At 37.0% G+C, this 27,035-nt stretch overlaps 1 protein-coding gene across 3 annotated transcripts in view; it reads right to left on the reverse strand.

The window, feature by feature from the left end:
- Nucleotides 1-27,035, reverse strand: part of Ccny (cyclin Y) — a 219,350-nt gene that overhangs the window by 102,996 nt on the left and 89,319 nt on the right. Inside the window, exon 2 of one of the 3 annotated variants that reach the window (XM_021730225.3) lies at nt 25,356-25,484. The exons of 1 other annotated variant lie outside the window; for it this stretch is intronic. In XM_021730225.3, coding sequence (XP_021585900.1) covers nt 25,356-25,484 — 129 coding nt within the window. The remainder of the gene's footprint in view (nt 1-25,355; nt 25,485-27,035) is intronic. One more of the 3 variants, XM_040278216.2, reaches the window with a different exon arrangement.

The raw sequence follows: 27,035 nt of genomic DNA on the forward strand, positions 1-27,035 counted from the left end.
AGCTTTCCCCCAGAAGCATGCTCAATATTCTTGTATCCTGGCAGAACCATTTAGATAAGGACAATTCAACCAAAAAAAAAGCCAGAAGGCAGGCTACCTATTGCCAGGATTATCACCAGAGAACACATGCCATCTTCTAGGCTTACTAAGGATGCTTCATGAAGTAACAGGTACTGAGGTGAGGTCTCTGTTGTCCACTGCATCGTGCATACAACACCTCCTCTCACACAGAGCCCTGCCAGTAGTTAAAGGGAAAGAGCAAGGGGAAGCCACTCAGGTTAGGAAAGCCCAACCAAAGCTATCAGTTTACATTAGATGATCCTTCAAGCAGTTGTGGAAGATACTCCTCCACTGTCCAACCATTTGTTTTCCACTTCTAACTCTCTTCTATATTCAGGATCAGGCATCACTTTAAGGAGCAAAAGACATGTTTTTCCCAGGTATACCTCCACTTTTTGTACCACAATGCCTTGGTGAGTTTCACAGTCCATTTAAAGTGAAGTCCATTTATCCTTTGGTAAATACAAACTTAACCAGTGTGGACAAGTCTTTCCTGCACACCGTGTGGTTCTTTTCTGGATGCCTCTAAGCCTTCTGGGACCCCACAAGCTGAAATGTCTTCTATGTTGCCAAGGGCTTCAGACTACTGAACTGTAAAACTCAGTACAAAGACCCTGAACCCAGGAAGCTGCCACCAATAGCTGCATGTCCTAGGACAAGCTATTTAACTTCCATAAGTCTCAGTTACTACTTGGATGAAAAACTGAAGGATTCCTACCACCCACAGAAATAGTAAAGGTAGTGTCAGAAAGGGGAAAAAACAGGTTTCATTGAATTTACTATCTGTTACACAGGATAATAGAGTGGTTTTTCAAACTGCAAATTGAACCCCTCAGAAGATAAAAATCAATTTAAAGGATTGTGCCTCAGCCTTTTAAAAAGTTAAATAAAACAAAATAGGAAAGTTTGAAACATAACAAAAAATATGAAGAGCATAGATATGATTTCATGCATGCCTACCAAAATGAAAAACAGATTTGAATTCAAGTAGGGCTTTCCTAACCTGAGTTACTTTATTTCACTCTGAAAAAACTGGAAGGCCACAATTACAAGAATGAAACATGGTTACTGGAGATACTGCCCAAGTAGACAAAAAGCCTTAAACATGCAAGATTTTCTTCAACTTCCTGATTAAAATTCTTTAAATATCAAATCACTTGAGAGAAGAAAATAATTTAAAAGAATAAAAATAAGCCTGCCAAAAGCTGCCCAATTTAGATAGTCAATAAGTAACTTGATAATTAATTAATAATTCCAATATTAGTATCAGGTACCTAGTCAGACAGTAATTTCAGACTGCATCTGAAACTCTGAGTCATGAATTATATTCCTGAGATTATCCTACAGAGATGATCTGATATGCAGTGCAGACAATTTTTTAGGTACAAAAATGTTCATTAGTGCATTATTTATAATTGGAAAAAAGAAAATCATTTAAAAAAAATACCTGTCTAGTGATAAAGGACTGAATAACTAGGTGACATTTTACCATGTGGAAATTATGTAGCTGATAAAAATAATTTTTAGGAATAGTTTATTACATCTTGGGGAAACATTTCTGTTTTTCATGCTAAGTGAAAAGACAAAATTTTATATGCAGTGTCACCACAATGACATACAGGTTTTGGAAGTTTGGGGTTTTATTGTTTTGGTAGAAGTGGTTTTATATTAAACAATCCATCTTCTGAAATTACTAGAAGAAATTATACTTAAATGTTCATAATGGAATAATAAAGATAGTAAAATGAATCACTCATAAACTTCCTGTTCACATATAAATGCATAACCAGTGTAATTTCACATCATGTACAACCTCAAGAATGGGAAATTATACTTTATGTATGTATGTATGTATGTATGTATATATGTATATGTCAAAACATTCTACTGTCATATATATCGAATAAGAATTTTTAGAATTACAAAAAAAATAAATGAATGTTCACAATTGTTCTCTTCATATAAAACAACCATAGGAGCTTTTTTTCTTAACAGGCATATAGTAAACCCCCCTAATCTGAGGTTTCACTTTCTACACTTTCATTTACCCATAATCATGGTAAGTGTAAAAAAAAAAAAGACATTTTGAGAGAGAAGACAGAGATCACATTCACCTCACTTTCATTTCTTTCATTATACTACTATAACTGTTTAATTTTATTATTGCTCATTTCTTACAGTACCTCATTTTTAAGTTAAATTTCATCACAATTATTCATGATGGTATGGATAGGGTCTGGCACCATCTGTAATTGAGGTATTTCTTTTTTTTTTGCAGATAAGGGGAACTACTATAATTCATATTCAAAATGGAAAGAATGATAACAACCTTTTCTTTGTAAGTACACCAATTCAATAGAGTTTTTTAATGTTAACAACATTAAATTTTCAACCTCAATGCATAAGAAATTTGTTCTAAAATGATGGAGACTTCAGCAGCCACTTGTAAAGGAAAAAAGGCTGGTAGAAATCTGATACCATGAATGGGGTAATAAACATTAAAAATTAAACAAGTAAAAGTTAAATTTGCCAGATGCAGTGGCACACACCTATAACCCAGCAGCTTGGGAAGCTAGGGCTGGAGGACTATGAGTTCAAACCAACCTCAGCAACATTTACCCTGTCCCTAAATAAAATACAAAATAGGACTAGGGACATGACATAGTGGTTAAGTGCTCCTTGAGTTCAATCCCCAGTACCAAAAAAAAAAAAGAAAAGTGAAATTTATTTACCTCTAAATAGGAACCAAAACCAGGGCTGGGATTATAGCTAAGTGGTAGAGTACTTGCCTAACATGTATGAAGTACTGGATTCAAGTTTCAGTACTGCATATATATAAATAAAATAAGGTCCATCAACAACTAAAAAAAAAAAAAAAAAAAAAGACCAAACCAAGCAGAGTGTAGCACCACATGCTTAATTGAGGCAGGAAGTAGCACGTGCCTGTAATCACAGCTGAGGCAGGAGGCTTATACATTCCAGGTCAGCCTCAGCAACAGAGTGAGTTCCTGTCTCAAAATTAAAAATAAAAATAAAAAAGGCTGAGGGCATAGTTCAGTGGTTGAGCATCCCTGGATTTAATCCCCAGTATCGGGGCAGGGGTCAAAAACCTAGTATTATTATTAACCTAACAGGAAGGAAAAGGCTGGCTTGATATAGGAGTGAAAGGGAAAAGTCTGTATTCATTTCCCATTTCTGTAGCATTGAATGACCTAAAGTATATGTACAGACCAACAAATATTCTCAGTCCTAGAGCAAATTAAATATTACAGTAATTGTTACAATCACCATGAGACTCAAACCTGGAATGTAGCACAGACTATTATGGAGGATATTTTCAACAACACAGTAAATAGCTGCATCTGCAATATATGTAACCTCACTATTTACCATCTCTTTTTCTCTGATACTCAACATGACAAATGCTACACTACCCCTTCACTTGCTCCCTAAATAAATTAATTCATGTAAAAACAAGAAGAAAACTATTGAGCTAATAATCTACTAAATATTAAATAAGCTAAAATACTTTAATATTTAATAAATATTAAATATTAACTACTAAAAATAAATCACTAAAGAACAAAATAAAGAAAAGGTAATGTCTTATCAAATCCTTCCCTAGAATACAAAACTGAAATAAAATTCTGAGTGAAATAAAATTCTAGCCACTGAGGAATGTACACAGGTGTTCCAGAGGGTAATTAATGCCCATGGCTTGGGGTGAGGGTAGACAGGACAAAGCATGTACTACCTACTTCTTCCTACCCAGGCCATTCCTTGAGGTTAGGTAATAACTACCTACAGAGAGCTGCACTGTTTAGAAGGTTGAAAGACAAGAACTCAAGAGCTTGTTCAGCGTCAGTCTGGCTCAAAGTCTATAAGGAACTAAACTCAGGAAAATCCTAGATGAGTCAGTGATCAATGACATTTTATTTCTCAAATCAAACCACCTCTGTTAAGTGCTATATAGAATTGAACCTCTTGAGATAATCAACAAAAGAGGAACACAATCAAAACTTTCTTGGAAAAGTACTCTGGTTTCATTTGTTCAGTACAGTGTGGCTGTACTCTGGAATCAAAAACATCTTGTTAATCACTGATTTTCATTGAATGGGTAATTTTCCATTCATTTTGATCTGAGGCACATGGTAACATTTACCATTTCCCAAACACATGCTCAAGGGGATGGGAGTGTAGCTTAGTGGGAGAGTGCTCACCTGAAAAGCAGGAAGGCCCCTGGTTCAATACCCAGCACAGCAAAAACAAACAAACAAATGGACAAGTAATGTATGCAAATAAAGCTAAAAATAATGCAGCAAGGTTCAAGCCCACCAAGCAAAACACCTATATCCAGGCAGCTAATTAATGCATGAGAGTGCAAATCATTTTTCTTCTCTCTTTCTCATGACTTCAAATTCATTTTTGTAAAAAAAGAAGGGGAAAAGGCAGAAGATGTTCTGTAATTTATATAAACAACATACTAATTCTGAATGCTCTGTAAATTTTTAGCAACAATCCCTTTTATGCCAGAAAATATGTGTTTACTCTGCATAATACTCTTGAAAAAAATACTGATTTGCATGAAGTTTAAAATTTATTTAATGTGAAATAAATTGATTTAAACTGAAATAAATTGGCAAATTTTAAAAAACAAAAGATACTTGAGATCATGACTGCAAAAAGTTAACTTCAATAAACTAATAGAATAGGGTTTAGGATTATACAATTAAACACTCTTCTCTCCAACACATACCTTTTTTAAAAGTGGTGTCAGAGGAAGCCATCTTTCCAAAGTCATAGGTAGAGGTGACCATAACACAGATCCCTGGATCCCAGCCCACTGCATTAACAGTCAAAAAAAAAAAAAAAAAACTCCCATTGAATTTAAATAGGTACCACTTAAAAAATAAATATAGATACATAAAATGCAAAGAGGGGGGAAATTCCCAGTACTACTGCCTCTCCCCAAGTGTTCTACCTCCAATATTCTGAAATAAAGAGGCAGCTCTATAATATATAATCCTGGCAAAATATCCTTCCCAGTACAAAATCCTCAATAACAAACTCTTTTAGTAAGAATGATTCCTTTGTCCTGTTTATCTCATTCAATAAGCCTGAACCTCCCAGGCTATTCCCTATCATGCTACTTTTGGCACCTGAACACTCCAAATAAATTCTACAGGCATCTTCCAACACCAAAAACCATTCCCCAGAGCTTTCTGCAAATCACAGCCCATCCTCAGCAAAATGCCCTATGTGCTCCATCCTCTATTACCAAAACCCCTCTATCCCAAGAATGACACTTCCCAGCAATGTCTAAAGTTTCCTCCTGAACCTCACTGTCACATTCATACCCCAACTACTCCCTCCTGCCCCTGCCCCTGACCCTCACCACCATCTCTCCTATACTACTTGATAATTCTTAGTTATTTAAAGTTCTAGATAAGTGTTCCTGCTACTTCCTTGGCCTCTTTTTGTGACCTTGTCCTCAACTCTACCCCAGTTTCCCATCCTCCATTCAAACATTCTGGACCTTGCAGTCACCAACAGCAACTCTCCCTGAGAGCCAAACAGTCTCTCCTACTACAAACTCTTCTGAGCTCACTGTCTCTAGTATTTCAAACCCAACAATTTTTCAGCCCATCAAGACCATACCCAGGTTGAACATCCCTAATTTTAAAGTCCAAAATTCTCCAAAACCTGAAACTTTCTGAGTGTTATTATTCATAAAGTTTTGGATTTTGGATACTAAATTTTAGAGATTAGGGAGACTCAACCAGAAAGGCTAAGTAAATATTCCCCAAACAAAATCCCAAATCTGATACACTTCCAAGCATTTCAGTTAAGGGTACTCGCCTGTATCCTGATCCTTCTACCTCTTTATCGTCCCTCACTCTCACTGTGTCTTCACTTCCATCTTTATCCAACTCTTAAGAGTTGATGACTCAACATTATAAAAGCTTCCTGGTATACTCACTTGCCACCATGCTCCTCTGTCTCTAAAGAACTTCCCCACAAACTCCAAAGCAGGTTAAATCTAACCATCTCTCCTACATCTGCCCCAAGAAGCTTGACACAGCTGGAAAAAATGCTGACTGGTCCCACTTTAAATTCTTGAAAACCCCCTCAAGTGGTTCCCTGGTAATGCCAAATAGCTCTTCTACATCTGCACAGTTCATAAAGCCCTCTTCTTTTTCTCCTCAATCCTCTAATGCACTCTCTCACTCTCAACTTGCTGCCAATCTAACTCAGGAGACGGAAGCCAGGAGAACCATGGCACCCACTCTGCTTCACCCTACCAACCACTGCACTCCTAGTTCCAAGAAGAGCTCTGTGCTCTATTCCAAGGCTACCTGTCCAAACTGCAATGGACCCTTACCCCTCTCATCTCTCTCCCCTGCATCATACATTTTCCTTCCCATCAGCACAGCCAAACACAGTAATTGCTCCTTTTTCAAAACAAAACTATAGCCAAGTATGGTGGCACATGCCTGTAATCCCAGCAACTCAAAGGGCTAAGGCAGGAGTATCATAAGTTTAAGAACAACCTGGACAATCTGGGAGACCCTGTTTCAAAATAAAAAAGGATGAGAACATCATAATGACTGGGAAAACACTGAACGTACTTTCTCTAAAATCAGTAACAAGTCAGGCTGTCTACTCTCACCACTCCTATTCAATATACAGTCCCTGAAATATTAGCCAGAGTGATCAAGAGAAGAAATACAAAGAGGAAAAGAAGTAGTCAAAACATCTATTTGCTGATGACATGATCATATAGAAGAACCAAAAACCTCCATCAGAAGACTTTTGGGGATTATAAATGTATTCAACAAAGTAGCAGGATACAAGATCAACAGCATTCTTATATTCTAAGAGTGATCCAGGTGAGGAAGAAATCAGTAAGACCAGCCTGTTCCCAATAACCTCAATAAAAAAATAAATAAAACACACTTGGGAGTTAACCCAACCAAGGAGGTAAAAAAAAAAAAAAAGAATTCTATAATGAATATTATAGAACACTGAAGAAAGAAATTGAAGATGACCTTAGAAGATGGAAAGATATTCCTCCCATGTTCATGGATAGGCAGAATTAATATTGTCCAAATGGTCAAACTACCAAAAGAAATATACAGATTCAATTCAATCCCATCCAAATAACAATGACATTCTTCACAGAATCAGAAAAAAAAATTAAAATTCATTTGAAAGAATCAGATACCCAGAAAATAGCCAAACCATAATTAACGAGAAAAGTGGAGCAGAAGGCATCACAATACCTAATCTGAAATTACATTACAGAGTTTTAGTTACAAAAAACAGCATGGTATTGGCGTCAAAACAACCTGAAGACCAATGAACAGAAGACACAGCAGAAATACATGTACCTACAGTCATCTGATACTCGACAAAGGTGGCAAAAATTATATTTTGGAGAAAATACAGAAAAAACTGGATAGCTATATATAAAAAAATGAAACTAGATCTTACATCCTGCACAAAACTCAAATCAAAATGGATCGAAGAATTTGGAAACCTTGAAACCAGCAACTACTAGATGTAAACATAGGGTCAACATTCCATCATATAGGTGCTGGCACCAATTTCCTTAGAAAGATCCCCAAAGCACAAGAAATAAAATTAAGAATCAAGTGGCATGCTATCAAAGTCAAAAGCTTCGGCACAGCAAAGGAAACAATTAAGAATGTGAAGAGAGAGCTTTCAGAAGGGGAGAAAATTCTTGGCTTACTTCTCCTCCAATAGAGAATATACAAAGAACTCAAAAAAAACACCTTAACTCCAATAGAACAAATAACCTACTCAATAAATCAACTAAGCAAAAATTACTTACACACACACAAATGGCCAACAAATATATGAAAAAATGCTCAACATCTGTAGCAACCAGGGAAATGCATATCAAAACTAAAATTTCTGTAATCCCAGCAGCTCAAGAGGCTGCAGCAGGAGGATAGTGAGGTCAAAGCCAGCCTCAGCAAAAGTGAGGCACTAAAGAATTCACTGAAACCTATCTCTAAATAAAATACAAAATAGGTTTGGGGATATGGCTCAGTGGTCAAATGCCCCTGAATTTAATCCTCAGTACCAAAAAAAAAAAAAAAAAAAAAAAAAAAAAAAAAAAAAAAACTAAGATTTCATCTTACTCTACTCAGAATGGCAATGATAAAGAATACAAACAATAATAAATGCCGATGAGATTATGGGGGAATATGTACACTTGTATATTGTGGGTGGGACTGTAGACTCATACAATCGCTCTGGAAAGCAGCATAGTGACTTGTTAAAAAACAAGAGATAGAACCACCTATGACCCAGCTAGCCCCACTTGTTGGTATTTTCTTTAATAATCTAAAATCAGCATATTGTAACAATACAGCCACCTCAATGTTTATAACAGCATAATTCACAATAGCTAAATTATGAAATCACCCCAGGTACCCATAAATAGATGAATGGATTAAGAAACTGTGGTGCATATATACAATGGATTTCTTCTCTGTCATTATGAAGAATGAAATTATGGCATTTTCTGGTAAATATATAGAAATGGAGAATATTATACTAAGTGAAATAAGCCAAATTCAGAAATTCAATGGTCAAATGTTTATCTTATATGTGGTAGCTAGAGTAAAATAAAGGAAAGGGGGAGTAAAGGACAGGATGTCATAAAGATAAAAGGAAGATCAGTGATATAGAAGAAGAAGATGATCAAGAGTCAGAGTGGACAGAAAAAGGAGGCAATACAGAATGAATTCTTTAAAAATCATGTTATGTGCATATATAAATATACTACAGAGAATTTCACCTCTATATATAAGTAAAAGAAACCAATCAAATATAATAGATGAGTAAAGGAAGTCTAGTAGAGAAGGAGGAGGAGAATGTGGGGAGGGTCATAAACTGAAATCAAATTCCATGCATGTATGAGTTTGTCACATTGAACCCAACCACTATATAACTACAGAACTCTAATTAAAAAAAAAAAGTTGGGCATAACGGCACATGCCTAAAATACCAGTGGCCCAAGAGGCTGAGGCAGGAGGATTGCAAGTTCAAAGTTAGCCTCAGTAACTCAGAGAGGCCCTAAGCAACCTAGTGAGACCTTGTCTCCAAATAAAATATAGAAAACGGCTGGGGATGTGGCTCAGTGGTTAAGCACTCCTGGATTCAATTTCCAGTACCCGGGGTGGGGGGAGGAGGGTGGAGGAGCTGGAGATGCCCCAAGTCCAATCCCCATTACAAAAAAGAACAAAACAACAACATAAAAAACCATAGGTCTCAAGCCAGCCTCCCTTCTCCAGTTTTCTATTTCTCTGTTTCTCTTTCCAGCAAGGCTCTTTAATGCTCCAATTCCTCTCCCTCAGCCTTTCTTGATCCCTGTCTAATCAGGTTTTTTCTCCTATCACACCAGTGAACTGGCTTTCATCAAGATCATTGCTAGTAGCCAAATTTTAGTCCTGTCTTACTACAAGAAGACTGTTCACTCCCTCCTTGAAATATTTTCGTCATCTAGCTAGTAGTTCTTGGCTGATCCTTTGGTATGTCTCTCTCCCTCTCTCTCTGTCTCTACATTTGTCTCAGCTCCTCCTACCATGCTGCCAGTTTCTATTCATGCTCCCTGGCTGCTTCCTAGTCTCCAAGCTCTTCCCTTCCCACCTACAGTTGCTTACTTGATGACCTCAGTGAAAGACTCTAAACAGTCTCAATATGTTAACTCCACACTGTCAGGTCCGGCACTGATCTTTCCCTGAACTCTCATACTGCCCATTCAACTTTCCCATTGACCCCTAAAACATAAAACAGGTTTTACACCTGCTCCTTCCAGCCTATATCAGTTCATCAAATGGCAACACTATACTTCGTAGCCTGGACAGCTCCTTAATTCCTTTCTTCTTCCTATACCCACAATTCAACCCATGATCACGCCCCATCAGTTTCCCCTTTGGCACATACCCAATCATCTAACCACTCTTCACCACCCACACAGCCACCACCCTGGGTGGAGGCCATCATCTCTCCCTGGTCTCATGCTTCTGCTCTTGACTCTTCTGTTGTCCATTCTCTCCACAGCATCCAGAAGAATTCTGTCAAAACTGAATGTGAATCATGTCTACTCAAATTTTACAATGGTGCCTATTCCAGAGGGCAAAGTCCTCACGACAGCCATAAGGCTGGGCACCATCCTCCCTGCTACCTTCACAATCTAATCTACCACAGATCCCTGTCAACCCTGGTTCCCCAACCTGGGTTGCCTAGCAGCTTCTCAAACCCACAGGCAATAAGCAAGCTCTGCCTGGATCTTCCCCCAGATATCTACAAGTTCATTTCCTCCCACTCTTCAGGATTCTTCTCAAATGCTGCCTTACATAAAAACCATACAGGGGCTGGCATTCTGGCTCAGTGGTAGAGTGCTCGCCTGGCATGCTTGAGGCAGTGAGTTCGATCCTCAGCACCACATAAATATAAAATAAAGACACTGTGTCTACTTATAACTAAATAATATATATTAAAAAATATAATAAAGAAAGTCACCTTATATAGTATTGTCATAGTAATACCTAACAGTGGTTACATGTCTGGTACTGTTCTAAGAACATTACCTTCTTTAATAACAAACTGCAATTAGAATGTGCTTACTGAGTTGTGCTCAGTGTCACAAGTCTGTAATTCCACTAACCTGGGAGGCTGAGGCAGAAGATCACAAGTTTGAGGCCACCCTCAGTAACTTAGCAAGCTCCCTAGCAACTTAGTGCACTATAACTCTCTTAAAATAAAAAATAAAAAAGAGATGGGGTTGTAGCTCAGTGGTAAAGTGCCCCTGAGCTAAATCCCTAGTACTTTAGTGGCTAGAGAATAACCTGGCAGAAGTACCCACTAGGAATAAGTGCTTTTCTAGGAGAGAAAAATGAAGAAGCAGGCTTACCACGAGCAGCCCAATGTAGCCCACAAGCACCTCTATCACAGAAAATATGAGAGAGAAACCTACACATTTTGGTTAAAAGCATTATCTTTTGCTTCCTTGAACATTACCAAACTGTCAGAGGTCACAGCCACATCTTCCAATCAAATTACTGGTGAAGTACAAATATCCAACCTTTGTTAAACAGATTAAGCCAACTAAAAAACAAAAATCACATGGAGTCCCAAAACTCCCCCAAAGTGTCAGAGTTGCTTATTATTTCTGCCATTACAAAGCAAAAATGAGGGCCTGGGGATATAGCTCAGCTGACAGAGTGCTTGCCTTGCATGTACAAAGCCATGGGTTCAACCCCCAGCACCACCACCAAAAAAAAAAAGACAAAGCAAAAATGATGCATTTTAGTTATTATGTATAAATATTTCAATCTGCTAAGATAATACTATTGCCAAGTTATATCTTAAACCACCTGAAATCTTGGAAATTAAGATTATTATTAATGTTATTTCAAGTGTGGCACAAATTCCATTTTTCTTCAACTTAGTGGTAAGCTTTTCAAAATCTGTACAATCAAATTTATGTAAGAATTACAGAAAAAAATAGAGTGAATTTTACATCTAGAACTTACTTCATGTGCAATTCTGACGATGTCAAGAAATGAATAGTCTGCTTACACCTAAGCACTGATCTTTATCCTCTCTTCATCTGTTCATGGAAATGAAACAGCCCTGGGATAACATCTAGAGAAGCCATGGGCCTTACAGACCCCACATGAGTGGGAGCAGAAGGAACAACCCAGTACCGTCAGTCTCTGTCTCTCCTAGCTCCAGTGAACCAGTGCCAAAGACAGGCAGGCACAAAAGGACCATGACAATCCACAAACAATTAGCCCAGTAAAGAAGGAAAAGATGCAACTGAAATTTGATATGATAGCTTGTATTCCTGTTCATGAGTTCTATGTTTAAAATATGCATTATACCTAGCAAATATATATTACCACACTTTTGTTTAAACAACAACCAAGGAATGACTTCCTGTAAACAAATGTCCTAGAGGTAAGTTTTAACTTAGGACAATTAAGTACTATTTAAGTGAAATAAAATATTCTATGTTTAGAAGAAAAAAGAACCCTCACTTATTTAGTGTCTCAACTGGGAACAACATTTGCTATTTATTTGACATAAGCATTTTGAAGAGACAACTTTTGAACCTCACTGATTTGTTATTTCATGTCTCAGGTGATAAATAAATATTGTTCTGTGGAACTGGACATTTGCTATTATTTGAAAAAGGCTCAAATAGCCATCATTTCCTTCCACCTTTTCTGTTGATCAGCAACCAATCAAGTGAGAGCAGTATTTCCAAGAATAATTTGTACTTCAGAAGTCTCCAGTAGAGTCCTTGTCCCAAATTTCCTGTTTTAGTTTCCTATGAGATAGAAAACCACAAAAATTTTTTAAAAGCAGAGAGGGTGTTCTAGTTATTTTTAATAGGACTTCCCAATGAACTTTCCTAATGAGAGTAAAGAATGTTAAATAAAGCTCATAAAAAATAAAATATTTAGAAGGAAAAACATCTGCCTTCAACTCATTCTCAAACAGTTCAGGAAAGAAATAGTATATATAAGAAAGAAAAAGAATTATAAAGCAAATGTGGCAAATGGTAACAAATGGTGACTACAATTGATGTTCACCCTTTTATTCCAATTTTTCTTTAGGTCTGAAATATTTTCCAAATCAAATGTTAAAGAAAATATACAGGGGCTGGGGTTGTGGCTCAGTAGTAGAGCGCTTGCCTACCATGTGTGAGGCCTGGGTTTGATCCTTAGCACCATATATAAATAAATGAATAAAATAAAGGTCCATCAATAACTTAAAAAAGGGAAATGTATAAACAGGATTATCACACAAAGAAGTGTTAATCAATTTACAAGCTACTTTTTATACACACTGCATCCTTCCTTACTTTGGGGTTTCAACCTACCTACCTTCTTTCCTAGTCAAGCTTCTAGGAAAAGTAGTCTCTCACCTCCCACTCCTTGCTCTAAATAGTCTCAAAACATGGATTTGGTGTCCCTCTCTCAATTGAAACTTTCTTACCAAAGTCATCAAGGACTTCCTGGTTCCCAAATCAACCAACATATTTCAGCTCTAACAGCAACCAACTCTCCTGGCAGGGATATGGATTAGCCTTCTCTGCTCAGTCGATATGCAAAATATTCCTCTGACACTTTTCTTTTGTTGCTGCACATAAGATGCACATTTTGCCCTAACTCCTGTCAATTCCTAGTAAACTGTCTTGAGAAAGAAGAGTCCTGAAGATCCCAAAGGCTCAGAGAGAAAAGTGGTCATCATTCAGTGCCATCTGCCATGGGTGCAGATAGGAAACACGAGGGAAATCGCACCAGTGTGCCTCCTGGGATACTACTCCTGGAATTTGACACTATTTCCTGCTCTACCTGGAATTTGACTTCCAGCTCTAAAAGCTCTCCTTCCTTAAAATTCATTTCCTCCTGTAATTCCAACTGTTTATTTCCAGTATCCATAAAAATCCATCCTTTTTTAAAATATTTATTTTTTAGTTGTAGTTGGACACAATACCTTTACTTTATTTTTATGTGGTGCTGAGGATCAAATCCAGGGCCCCGAACATCCTAGGTGAGCGCTCTACCGCTGAGCCATAACCCCAGCCCTCAAAATCCATCTTTTAAGGCAAACTTTCCTCACTGACTTCAAGATCTACAATGCCAGCCACTGGCAGGCCACTCCACTGACTATCCCAACAGGCATGGCATGAATTCAACCACTCCCAAAACACACTCTTCTTTCCATAATCCCAAACTGAGTTAAAGGCACCATTGGTCTCCCTAAATTTGCTAAGTCACAAATTTTATAATCTTCTCTGATCTCTCCCTCATATGCAAATCTGGTATTCCCTCCTATTTAACTGTTCTTGGAGGCTATTCTTTCCCTATTTCTACCACCTTAATTTAAATTCTCATCATCTGTCATCAGGATTATTCAATATCCTCCTAATTTATCTCTCTACTTCCCATCTCCCCTTACCCCTCCCCAAATCCATTCTCCAAACTGGTTATTAGGATTACCCTTTTAAAATGCAAATCAAAGCAGGACATCTTGGTATACACCTGTGGATCCAACTATGTGGTTAAGGCAGGGGGATCATTTGAACTCACAAGTTTGCAACCAGCCAGGGAAACATACACAGACACCATCTTATGAATGAATGAATGAATGAATGAATGAATGAATGAATGATCCTTAAATGGTGGGGGGGCGGGGAAATAGGGTTGCCAGGGATTAAACCCAGAGATGCTTAACCACTAAGATACAATCAAGCCAATTTTTTTTATTTTGAGACAGGATCTCACTAAGTTGCTGAGGTTGGCTTTGAATCTGCAATCCTCCTGCCTCAGCCTCCTGACCCACTGCTACCACATATGGTTTTGTTTTTAAAAAATAAGAAAAAATATTTTTTTATAACAAAAAATCAAGACCATGATCCCATCTCTATAGTTTTCCACCATCCATCATGAGAGGGAATGGATGACATTCCTCTTTGATACTCCCTATTTCATTACTCATACCCTATATGTTCCAAACATGACAATGTCTCTACTCTACAAATATACCCTTTTGTTTTACACCTCTGTATTTCAAATGGTTCTCCCTTAACCACACACACAAAAAAAATCCCTACAGGCAAACTCCTATTTATCTTTAAAACTATGTCAAGTTTTATCAGTAGACCTCCCTAATTCCCACCTCCATGCAATTTATTTATGTTTTTGGTTTCATTATTTTACCACCTTTTAATTAATCTCCCCTACTACACAAGAAACCTAACTCATATAGTGCTATGAGGCTAATATGCACTAAATGTGTGCTTATGATTGCTAATAAACTATGAATGTAATGTCCCTTTAATGGCATTGCTTGAGCTTCAAAGTTTAACTTTCAAGGCTACTTAATCTACCCTTTATTTAATTCACCAACTTTAATTTATACTTACTTTATGCTTTAATTTATCCATATCTTTCACATCCACAGAATTGATGTATTTATTCATGAACCATCCCCTATGTGATCAGCAAACTCTCTCTATGAAGGACCAGTATTTTAGGCTTTGTGGGTCTACAATCTCCATAGTAACTCCTCACTCAATTCTGTGTTGCAGAACAAAAGCAGCAACAGACTACACTTAAATACACTGGTGTGGTTTTGTTCCAATAAAACTTTATTTATAAAAGCAGGCATCCAGCATCATAGTTTGCCCTGCCCCAAACCAACTTTTACCTTCGAGGTTTGTTGACACCAGTCCTCTAAGCCTAGAAAGGCTTGCCTCTCTTTTCTGCTTGCCTGCTTGAGTTCCATTTAGCTTCTACACACTCCCATGTGCCTTTGCTCAAAGAAGCTTGTATGGTGCTCCTCCTTTCCAATTCCAGTGCTTATCTATCTGACATTTAACCCCTGCCACCTAAACTTGTTAATTATCTCTGAGCATAAGAGCCATTTCTCCAAATTTCTACTGTAACACCTTGAGGGGCAGGAAACCTTAATTTAAAAATCTACAGGTCCAATCCAAGCATGCTGCCCTGCACATCAGGAGTAACATCAACTCTCTGCGAGTTTTATAGGCTTAGCGACATCCCTTGGAATACGTGCCCCACATCTTTACTCACACTTTTAAACTATTATTTAAAATTAACACTAAATATGGCTTCTTTAAAATTATTTCATAATCTTCTCTAAAACTATAAATGGAAAACTTTCCTTTCATATATTCTTTTGTAACTACTGGGAATTCTCTTAAGTAAAATCTATTTTAAATCACAAAGCCAAGTATGTTTTCCAGAGAAACACATTTTATTTTAGGAGTAAAAAGGGAAACAGTGTCATTAACTGAAATGAACTTTTTATTAAAAAGTTCATCTAAAACCTTAAAATAAGATATACTAGGATTAACTCTATCAAGCTTATGCTAAAAACCTACTGCTTTTTCCATTTAAATTGCCCAATTCCTAAGCTAAAGTCATATTAGCAAAACACTAAAATTAAGAAACAACAACTGTTTCAAAGAGTGCACACACACACACACACACAGGAAAACTCTGTGCCACCCTCTAAGGCCACAAACACTCACCATCTGGGAAAGCTCTCACTTGTCTTGTCACTGTTCCTCCCAATGTGAAAGTATTTTCAAAGAAGACTGCTTCTGCTTCTTCACTAACAATAGCTTAAAAGCCAGTTTGTTCTTGGCTTACAATGGCTCCATTAGCCAACATGGTAAAACAAGGCTGCATTCAGAAGGAAAAAGGCAGTGCTGCAGCATCCCCCTCAAACCACACCAGGCCCCATTTTAGTTCCTTAAAGAACTAAAGGTCTCTGCATTGATATTTCAGTCAAATGGAAATGAGTTTTATCAGAGAAGTGCTGCTAATAACATAGAATGATCTCTGAATCTCAAGGTTAATACTCACAGCTGGAGAAAAATCACATGACTTTTCAATGTCTCAATCCCACAGGAACAGAATAGGAATAAGGGCACTCATGCTTAAACACATTCATGGAAACACTATTAAAACAAATGATGTGAGAAAAGAGAGGTCTTAAAATAGTGTTGTCACATGAAAATCTAGACATATTTCAGTTTAGTTAATTTATAAGATAGACTCTCTCTGTGGCATAATTAATGAGCATTATTCACAAATGGACATGATGCTTATCAGAAAGATAACTTAAGATGCTTAAAGATAACTAGAGGTTGAAATTCCAGTATGTTCCATTATGTGACATTTTATTTTGGAATCTGCTTTTAAGGCTCTATCAATCTGCTGCTCATCACCTAGCTATCTTGAAATTTCTTTTCTTTCCATAGGCAATTGCCACTAATAGAACTGGTTCAAGCTTCAAAAGTTCAAAACTGGATGCCATGGGCAGGGCTCTATTTCAGTGGTATAAGTTGCACTCAAGAAATTCAGAGCTCATTTTGAAAACATATTCAGGAAACTGGGAAATAAGAAGAGAAAAACATGCTGTCAGTCCAGCTTTTTTTTTTTTTTAAGTGATGTTTATGTGGAGCATAACCAGGGCATTTGCTTACATCTTCTCTAGGGTTGCTTATGAACAATAATGGCAGACCCGAGTAGCTGAAACAAAGATTATATGGCCCTTTTCAGAAAAGATTTGCTGACCTGTGGTCTAGAGCTAAAGAAAAAGTCAAGACTGGACAGGTATTGCTTAGGAACTATCTGGATACATGGGATGAAGACGTCAATTCTCTGAGAAAAACAGAATATCTAAAGTACAAGGTGTGTAGAAAAAGAGAAGCAAAGGCCATATCAGGCTGCTTTCAGAATAATCCCACGCTTTTTTCTTATTCCCACCTCCCAAATACCAACCTTCAACACCGCCCTCTTCTAAGTAAAAAGCAAGTACTTTAGTTCTCATAAACTCCTAGTAAGGAATATCATGAGAAACAGAAAATAATTGCGTTTAGCTGTCTCAAAACCGTGATTTAGAAAAGATTGTAGTAGTCCAATCTTTTTATCCATGTATGGAAGAAATACAGCAACATTTCATTTATTCATCTCTTACTCTATCTTGTTAAACATCCTCCAAATTTTCATACGCAAAAATTACAGTAGGCATTTTATATTCCAAACATTGTTTAAAAAAAATTTTAGATACTTTGCTCACAAGAGGACCTTTTCTGTTCTCACTTGCTACCACTTTACCTTTCCTCTGCACACAATTTTAATAAATGGGTTTGTGTTTGATCTGTTATGTGTTTGATAAATTAATAAAATCCTAACGAAGCTAAAGAAACCCTACAACACATTTTCATCCCCATTTTACAAATGGAAGCTGAGGCTTAAAGAGGAGAAATGTGCAAGGTTGCCAGCTATAATGATATGGAACCTGGATTTGAATTGAAGTCTGTTAAGTTATAATGGAGTAAAAAAAAATTTAATATGATTGTATACTGCTTGTTAAGAATATTAAGTGGAAAAGAAAGAAAAACCCATAAACTTAAGAAAATTTCAACCATTCAGACTAACATACTAAAGAAACAAAGGAAATTCACAAAATGTTCAAAGTAATTAAAATATCTGAGGAATAAAATTCAAAGTATTTGTTTCTTCTTTGTATTTATATTCAATTTTTCAAATTCCTTTGGTGACCATTTATCATTGCTATAAAAAACAAACTTAATTTTTACAAGCCACAGTTTTAGAGTATAGCCTTTTAGGTCAAATGAAGGTCGGAGCAAATAGTCCCACACATCTCAACTGAGGCTACAGATTGCTCTGTATTTCAATATAGGTAAATATCTGATGAATCATCAAGGAGAAGTTGAGTCTTAAATAAAATATTTTACACTAGAAAACAAGACAGCTCTTCATTAATGACATTTACTACCTTACTTTCAGAACTGGAATGGACCCCTTAGAGATTCATCAACCCCCTTTACAGATGAACAAACTAAGCCCAAAAGCTGAAAGGATTTCCCAAGGACTTACTAAATAACTATTTTATTTTTGACTATATCATATTAGAATGATTTCCATCAAATACAGTCAAAATTAAAAGGTTCAAGATTCTGAGTAGTAAACTTCAATTCTTAAACAAATATGTAGACAATTCGTGTCACTCCCTATTTAGGCCAATAAATAAGACACTTCTCATTATTTCTGAGTAGTTATAAAAATAAATGAAAGTCGGGCTGGGGATGTGGCTCAAGCGGTAGCGCGCTCGCCTGATGTGCGTGCGGCCCGGGTTCGATCCTCAGCACCACATACGAACAAAGATGTTGTGTCCGCCGAGAACTAAGAAGAAATAAATAAATATTTTAAAAATTCTCTCTCTCTCTCTCTCTATCCCCCTCTCTCTCTCACTCTCTCTAAAAAAAAATAAAATAAAATAAAATAAATAAATAAATGAAAGTAACTGCTGTTTCCGCCCTGCCTTTATAATTTCACTAGCTCTTACTCTGCTTCTCCTGCCAAACTGCCTGTTTATTTTCTGTATTTGTTGCTGGAACTGAGAATAGCATCTGTGCTTTCCCCAGAGCCCTTCTCCAAGCTAGATAAAGACAGATAATCATCTGTTTCAATGCCAGCTTGCTGCTTCTTTCCTTTCTTGGCAAAACTGGATCTGTGGATACTAATACAGAGTTCTGGATTTTGTAATTCTGTTTACGGCTTTTCGTGGCAACGAGAGAACATCAACATTGGTTTCCCATCACTCTCCCCCTCCATACAGATACTTTTCCTGTTGCTGGTGCAAGTACATTAACACACATAGCTCATAGCAGTTTGAGGTCATAGTTCAGTTTCAGTGGCATGCTTGGTGAAGGTTAGGCAATAGACCTCCATAGAGATGCAGGACAGTCTTTGTTATCCTCAATCCTCTAGATTCTGAGCATCCATCTAAGTAGAAACAACAAATCTCACAAGGACTCAGAACAATTCTCTCAAGAAATTCAGACAATAATCCTTCACAATGAATGATTACAAATTCATGAGTCCTTCTTTGGAGACTTGATAGTTCGCTAGAAATGCTCCCTGACAAAAGAAACTAACCACAAACTATGCTTTCAAAACAACCTTTAAGAATCTGAAAAAGTAGACAGCTGCAGTAGAGTCTCAGGAAAGAAATAAAAAATATAAAGAAGTATCAAATAAATAATAAATTTGAAAAAAGCTCGGTAGATGGGCTCAAGAGCAGAATAATTGAAAAAAGAAGAATTAGTAAACTAAAAAGACAGAACAAATTACCCAATCACAACAATACATGGATGCAGAACAATATGTGATAGGTGGATGCTAACACACAACAAGGGGTTGGGGAGGAGAAGAATATAAGTTCAGTACATTAGACAAAGAATGAAGGGAAGGAGGGGAGTGGATAGGAATAAGAAAGACAGTGGAATGAATCTGATATAACTTTCCTACATACATATACGAATATACCATGGTGAATTTCAACATCAAGTACATCCACAAGACTGGGATCTTAAAATAAGACATAATCTTATTTTAATGTCTTATTTTAATGTCTTATTTGTATAAATATGTCAAAACTGATCCTACTGTCATGTATAAACAACAACACCAAAAAAAGAATCTGACATTAGAATCACAAAACTAACTTTAGAGCAGGTGTGAATCTTCAAAGATCATCCAGTTTAATTCCTTCCACTAGCAAAAGGCAACTGACACCAACCCACTAGTGAGTTGTATCGCCAGACCAAGGTACAAGGTGCCTGTACTCCAGCCCAGCACCTATCACATATTGTTTCCTGATGTTATACATCATGAAGAGTCCAGAAATCAATCTTCCAATGGCACAGGGACAAGAAGGGGAGGAAGAAATAGCATGCTACTCACATGTGTCACCTTGTGTCTATCCTTGGAGCATTTCTTCTTCTCTGTTTTTCTAGTTGAAGAAAAGGGAATGGAAATGTAGGAATTTCAAGTTCATGAAAAATCAAATAAGGACATGCTGAAATGAAGTGAGCATTTACCGGCCATGGAGAACACTGCTCAGTAAGCCTCTCTGGCTCTCCCACCAGGGCATTAAAACCAAATAGGACACATCATGTGGCCTTTGATACCTGAGAATTTTCTGCTTTCATAAATTCCAAAAATGATCCAGGCATTCTATTATATTCCTAGTGGGAAATGTAAATTCAATGATAGGCAATTAGGAAATAGCTATCAAAATTTTAAATGCATATACCACATCTACCACCAGGATGTTAGAGCAGAGTGTACATTTTAAGTATACACACACACACACACACACACACACACACACACACACACACACACAATAAAATAAAATAAACCTGAACATTATATATAAAACAACTTAAATATGAAAAGATAAAACAGGCTGGCTACCAATACCAGGATCAGCAGATATGCCTCATAAATCTCAGACCTGTAGCTAAAACAGCAGACAATAAAAATAAGACCTCTTTCTAGCCAATGCAACAGAAAAGGGCCCTTCCAGCAAGTCAGAAGACTTTTCAACAATAACCACTCTACTTCAGACATGCACCAAAGAAAAGGCTGTGGCCTTAGCCCCTCCCACATCAACTGGGGATCCCAAACTTTGACCTTTGTGAGGTAGGCCCCAACACCCCTCCTAGGACAGAGTCAGAGAGGGCTAAGTAGGGGGCCAGCACATTCACCCTCCACCAGCAAGGACTACTATCCCATACCCTTAAAATCAAGGTGGGGAGAAAAGACTCCAACCAACCATAACAAAGAGTTCCACCCCACCCCTGTATGTCAGTAGTTTAAGTGAGAAAAGTGGGGAACCTCAGCTTCAGTCTCACCTGGCAGGGCTTCTCCACACCCTGCCAGGGCAATGACATAAGTCAACTAAAACAGAAGGTTAAAATAAGAACCAGGATCTCTTGCTTAATACTAAAATGTCCTAGACTGGGGGGTCTGGCTCAGTGGTACAATGTTTACCTAGCTTATGTGAGGCCCTGAGTTTCATTCCCAGCACAGAGCAGAGCAGAGAAGTCAAATATAGGTTTCAATCAAAAAATTCACTCATCATACCACCAAACTAGAAAATCTCTGAATAGAGATAATATATGCCAACACCAAGATGATAGAGATGTTAAAATTATCTGACATTTTAAAGCAACCATGATAAAATTCAATGAGCAATTACAAGCCCGCTTGAAAACACTGAAAAAGTAGATGGCTGCAGCAGAGTCTCAGCAAAGAAATAAAAAATATAAAGAAGTATCAAATAAATATTAAAATTTTTAAAAGCTCAATAGATGGGCTCAACAATAAAACAGAAGGAAAAGAAGAATCAGTAAACTTACAAATTACCAATCTCAACAACACAAAGAAAGAGAGAAATTGCCTTGATTTCCATGCCACCGCCTCCCCCACCAAAATAGAGTGTGATTATTTTAGCACAAAAACAACCTTTCACATCACTTATCCTCAGGTAAATCAGTCATCCCTGCAGATTGGCGCATGATCCTATAACACAGCCTAGTCTAACAGCCACTAAACCATATTGTTCCCCAGGGAAAAGACAGATTTACTCAAAAGTTGGGTCTGATCCTTTATGAGGGCCCTTTAATGTATTATACCTTATTCCACTTTCCCATTAAGTCTTTGAATAGGCAGAATTCATAGTTATTCCCATTACTTTACAGATGAAAAAATTAATTACCAAATAAGTCAGTCACTATCTGCAGCTACTAAAGACCTAGGACTGGCAGGAATAGGGTCCTAGAATTTGTGACTCCTCATCTCATACTATAGCCTTCAGTGGACACTATCCTCTACCCTCTTTTAGACTGACCAAAATCCACATACTGACATCTAATTTCCTACCCAGGCCACAGTCTCTGAGACAGGTTCCTTGCCTTGAAGTCTCTCCCCCTGGCTCTCCCTCAGGGCTTGGCATGGACAATCTGTTCATTTACATTCCAAACCCAAGTTAATAGTGGGGGCAGGGGTGCTCAGGAAGCAGAAGATAACACATTAGAAGGCAGAAAGAAAAGTAAGGAGTATAAAGGGAGAAAAATAGAACCAACAAATTATCACAGTAACAGAAAACAGTTTATAGCCAGTAGCAGCCACAACTCAAAACTGCAAATTTGCCTAGACTTGGATAACAAGTAAAATCATTCTCAGACCTGTGATATGAAGAAGGAAAACAGGAAAAGGAATTCTGAAGATACCTACCAATTTTTCTTAAAGCAGAATGGAGAGTAATACTTCATAAGTTAAAAAGCAAACCCTGTTTTTAAATTTTAAGGCAGGAGAGGAGGTATCTAAAAAAGGAACACATATGGATAAAGTATACATATACTAAAAGAAAATAAAGTTTAACATTATTCACTTCCCCTTTAAGGACTTTCAAAGATACCATATGTCAAATAGCACAGACCCACAAAATTATAAAAATCACCTAAAAGTAAGGAGTTTTGGTTCTATAAATAAGAACAGGACAAAATGCTCTAGTCAACAGTCAGTCTCCTTCCACACTAAGGATAAGCTACTCTACAGTCTGCACAGCTGGGCCTTGGAGGGGGGGTGGGGGGTGTTATAACTAATTCATGAGGATAGAAAAATTACATAGCCATCCCTTTTCCCTGAACCTGTTACGCCCAAATCCCCATTTCAGACAGAGGGAGACAACATAATAACTCATGGCAGTGCGCCAATCTTTTCTAGACTTAAAGCCTTTGTGGGGAAAAAACCCAAACCCATAATGAGCGCCCACGTCAGAATCACATTAGCAACTCGGGCTGATCTTCCTTCAAGTTACATGTCACTTTTTTTAACAGCCTAAAGGGAATGAATTAACTGAAGTTTATTTTCCAACAAAGAAAATCCACAGCCTCTTGCTCCCCTTCCTTATCTGTCAAACACAAGAGGGTGAATATGACTGACAAGACTTGTAGCACTCTAATTCACATTCAAGAAAATATTGCCAATCCTGATCAAACTCTTATAAGTAAAAGGCATCATGTTCAAAAAGCACAGATATATAAAAATACACTGGAGGCTGGGGTTGTGGCTCAAGGGTACAGTGCTCTCCTAGCATGATTGTGGAACTGGGTTCAATCCTTAGCATCACATAAAAAATAAAATAAATAAAAATAAAGGTATATGTTGTCCACCCACAACTAAAAAAAATATATATTAAAAAAAAGTACATTGGAAAAATCTGTGGTTTTTTATCCACAATAGTTAACACGTCTGCTTAATTATTTTCCTACTTTGGAATACTGAACATTACCTTCCATAGCTTTTCTTTGGCAAGATGGGTCACTATTTGACAAATACTTGTAAATAATTATACTTATATGAGTTCTTCCCAATGCTACTGTTTGAAAAGAAGTTTCTAATATGGTTTTATTAAATAAAATGGGGAAAGTATGTTCTGGAAGTTAAAAAAAAGTTAATTTAAAAGCTAAGAAGAGCACAAGAAGAAAAAATTTTATTTTATTCAAAAGTCTTAGGGGAAAAAAACCCCATCTTAGTTTATCTTAAAGAGATGTTAATCCATGTGCCAGACTGAATTCTCATCTAGCTGATAATGGTTAATAACATGCCCAGAAATCACACATTAGTCCAACTCAAAATATTTAAACATGTTTCAGGAGCCTTAAAGGATCAAATAAAAAGGCATTAACAAAAAAAGGCGAGTTTCTAAGTGTGGTGTGCACCTGTGGTCCAGCTACCTGGAAAGCTAAGGTGGTAAGATTACTTGAGTCCAAGCATTCATAAGATGATGATGATTCACAAGCAAATGACCACACTTAGCCCTACAGAACAGTGCTTACTGGGAAGGCCACTCAAGGGAGACTCCAGAGGCTGAGTCAGGCCACCTCTGAGCTCTGCTACTGACTAGCTGTGACCCTCTCTGATCACCAGTTATCTCAGCTGTGAAATTAGAAGATTAAAGTAGATGCTCTTTTAAGGTTATCTTTCTGTTTTAAAAATATACCTGGTGAATAAACTGCTAAAGAAGAAACAAAAGAAAAATTGGGGGGGGGGGGATTCTTGCCCTTTCTCACACTCTAGTTAAAAGATCTGTTTTGTCCTTCATATTTGAATACTGAATTTTCATTAGAACTAAAAAGTTACTTATTAGAAAACATTTTAATTTTCAAACTTAAGCATAATTAATTTATAAAGTCCAAAATGTGAATCTTAGGGTCTTTCACACACTCTCATTTAATCATCCCAACACTTTCTTTTTATTTGGGGGGGGGTACTCATTATGTTTTTTCTTCTTTTCCTTTTGTGTTAGTATATTATAATTTACATAATGGTGGGATTCATTGTTACATGTTCATACAGACATATACGGTATAACAATATAATCTGGTCAGTGCTGTTCCCAACAGTCTTCTTAGGAAGCTATTATTATTATCATTTTATGTAGCAGAAAACTAAAGCTGAGAAAAATTAAAACATTTTCCCAAAGTAAAATAGAGCCAAAATTCTAACACAGCTCTTCTGACTCAGATTAACTCTTTGCCCTACCCTCAATCAATATTAGCCTATACTAACAAAAATGTGACCATGACTCAAATATTTAATTACTGACATACCACAAGGATTCTCACACTGACATTCTCACCACAATATTACCTCCTCATCTGTGTTGATTCCACTTCTCAACAGGAAAAAATGCACCATAATTTTTCCTAGCCATTGTACTAAATACCTTTACACATCTCAATCCCAACAAACCCATGATGTAGATATTACTGTCTCCATTTCATAAATGCAAAAACAGAGATTAAAGATAATTCAAGGCTAAGTACTCACACAAGGCCACACCTGAAAGTGGTATACTTAAGTCTAAGCCGGTGTTATGAGACTGCTTGGCCTGAACCCAGGATGCCTCATGCCAAGATGTTTCTCCTTCCTCCAAAATGAGCAGAGCTCTATTGGATTCTGAAAACACATGTCAAAACTTGTAGTTTAGCCAAGGAAATAAAAAAGTACAGCATTAGTTTCTTAAGTATCTACAGCAAGACTGGAGAGAATTTAAAAATTACAAAATTGTTAAATTGTAGCTATATCAAGGACTGACTCTCTCTCTCTCTCTCTCTCTCTCTCTCTCTCTCTCTCTCTCTCTCTCTCTCTCACACACACACACACACACACACACACACACACACACACACACACACACACACACATCCCAGAGTGGGGTAGAAGAGGTAAAAAGCTGGAGAAAGGGGGAGGGAGACTACTTAAGTATGAGCAATTTCACTTATAAAATCAAAGACAGGGGACTAGAGTTGTGGCTCAGTGGTAGAGTGCTTGTCTGGCATGTGTGAGGCCCTGGGTTCGATCCTCAGCACCACATATAAATAAATAAATAAATAATCCATTTTTAGTTTAACAAATGATCAAAATTAGGTATAATTTAAAATATTTTAAAGGACAGTAATGGGCAATTTAAATTATGCTTCTCTACAATTAGTAGGCTTAGTTTATAAATATATTCCCCACAAAGGTTTAAGCAAAGGACCAAAAATTAAACCCTTTAAATTTTCAATAATTCTATACACATAATATTTTGAAATATTCCCACTGCAAAAATTATGTTCACCTACAGTTATGCTAGTGATACAAATATAAACGAGAAAATTTTTTTCTTCTTAAATTGTGTTAAACTTCAAATAATCATTATCCTCAATTCCAATAAGTATTCAGCTAACAAGTAAACTTGAAACTAATTTTCACTCCTCAGTTACTCTATTAAGTAGTTAACACTCCAACATCAAAGTTGCTATCATATGGCCAATCTATTTTTATGGTGAAAAACTCCTATACAATTTAAATGGTTACCTCCCAATTCATCTATTTGATAACTTCAGTCCCAAGATGATCCACCTTCTCTCTTCTGCCCACCCCTTCCTTTCACCAGTGTCTTAAAAAAAAAAAAAAAATGAAATTTACTTGGCAGGATTTTCAGCATCTGATCATATTGGGATTTTTTTTTGTTTTTGTTTGTGTTTGTGTTTGTATTTTAAACAACAAAATGAGCCAGACACTTGGCTATAATACCAGCAACTTGGGAAGCTGAGGCAGGAGAAACTCAAATTCAAGGGCAGGTTAGGCAACTTAGGGAGGCTCTAACCAAATTAGCAAGATCTCATCTCAAAATGAAAAATAAAGATGACTGGGGATGTAGTTAAGTAGAAAACACTCCTGGGTTTAATCCCTGGGAACAAAAAAAGAAAATGGAGATTTAGCTAAGGCAACATAGCTCATGTGTGGAAGAGCCAGTAATAGGGGTAGAAAAACATGCAATGTCTTCTATGTTCCAACACTATTCTTTAATTTTAGGCTAAAACTACAAGTAATAGAGGCTGTGATTACCAAACTGTAAGACAAATACCTAAGATTAGCTCCTGAATAAGCAAAGATTATTTCAAATTACACTCTAGGTATTTTCCAGTTCACCTAATAGGCATTTATTAAACAAATGCTCCA

Source organism: Ictidomys tridecemlineatus, chromosome 10 (genome assembly GCF_052094955.1).
Source record: "Ictidomys tridecemlineatus isolate mIctTri1 chromosome 10, mIctTri1.hap1, whole genome shotgun sequence".
Taxonomy (NCBI): Eukaryota; Metazoa; Chordata; class Mammalia; order Rodentia; family Sciuridae; genus Ictidomys; species Ictidomys tridecemlineatus.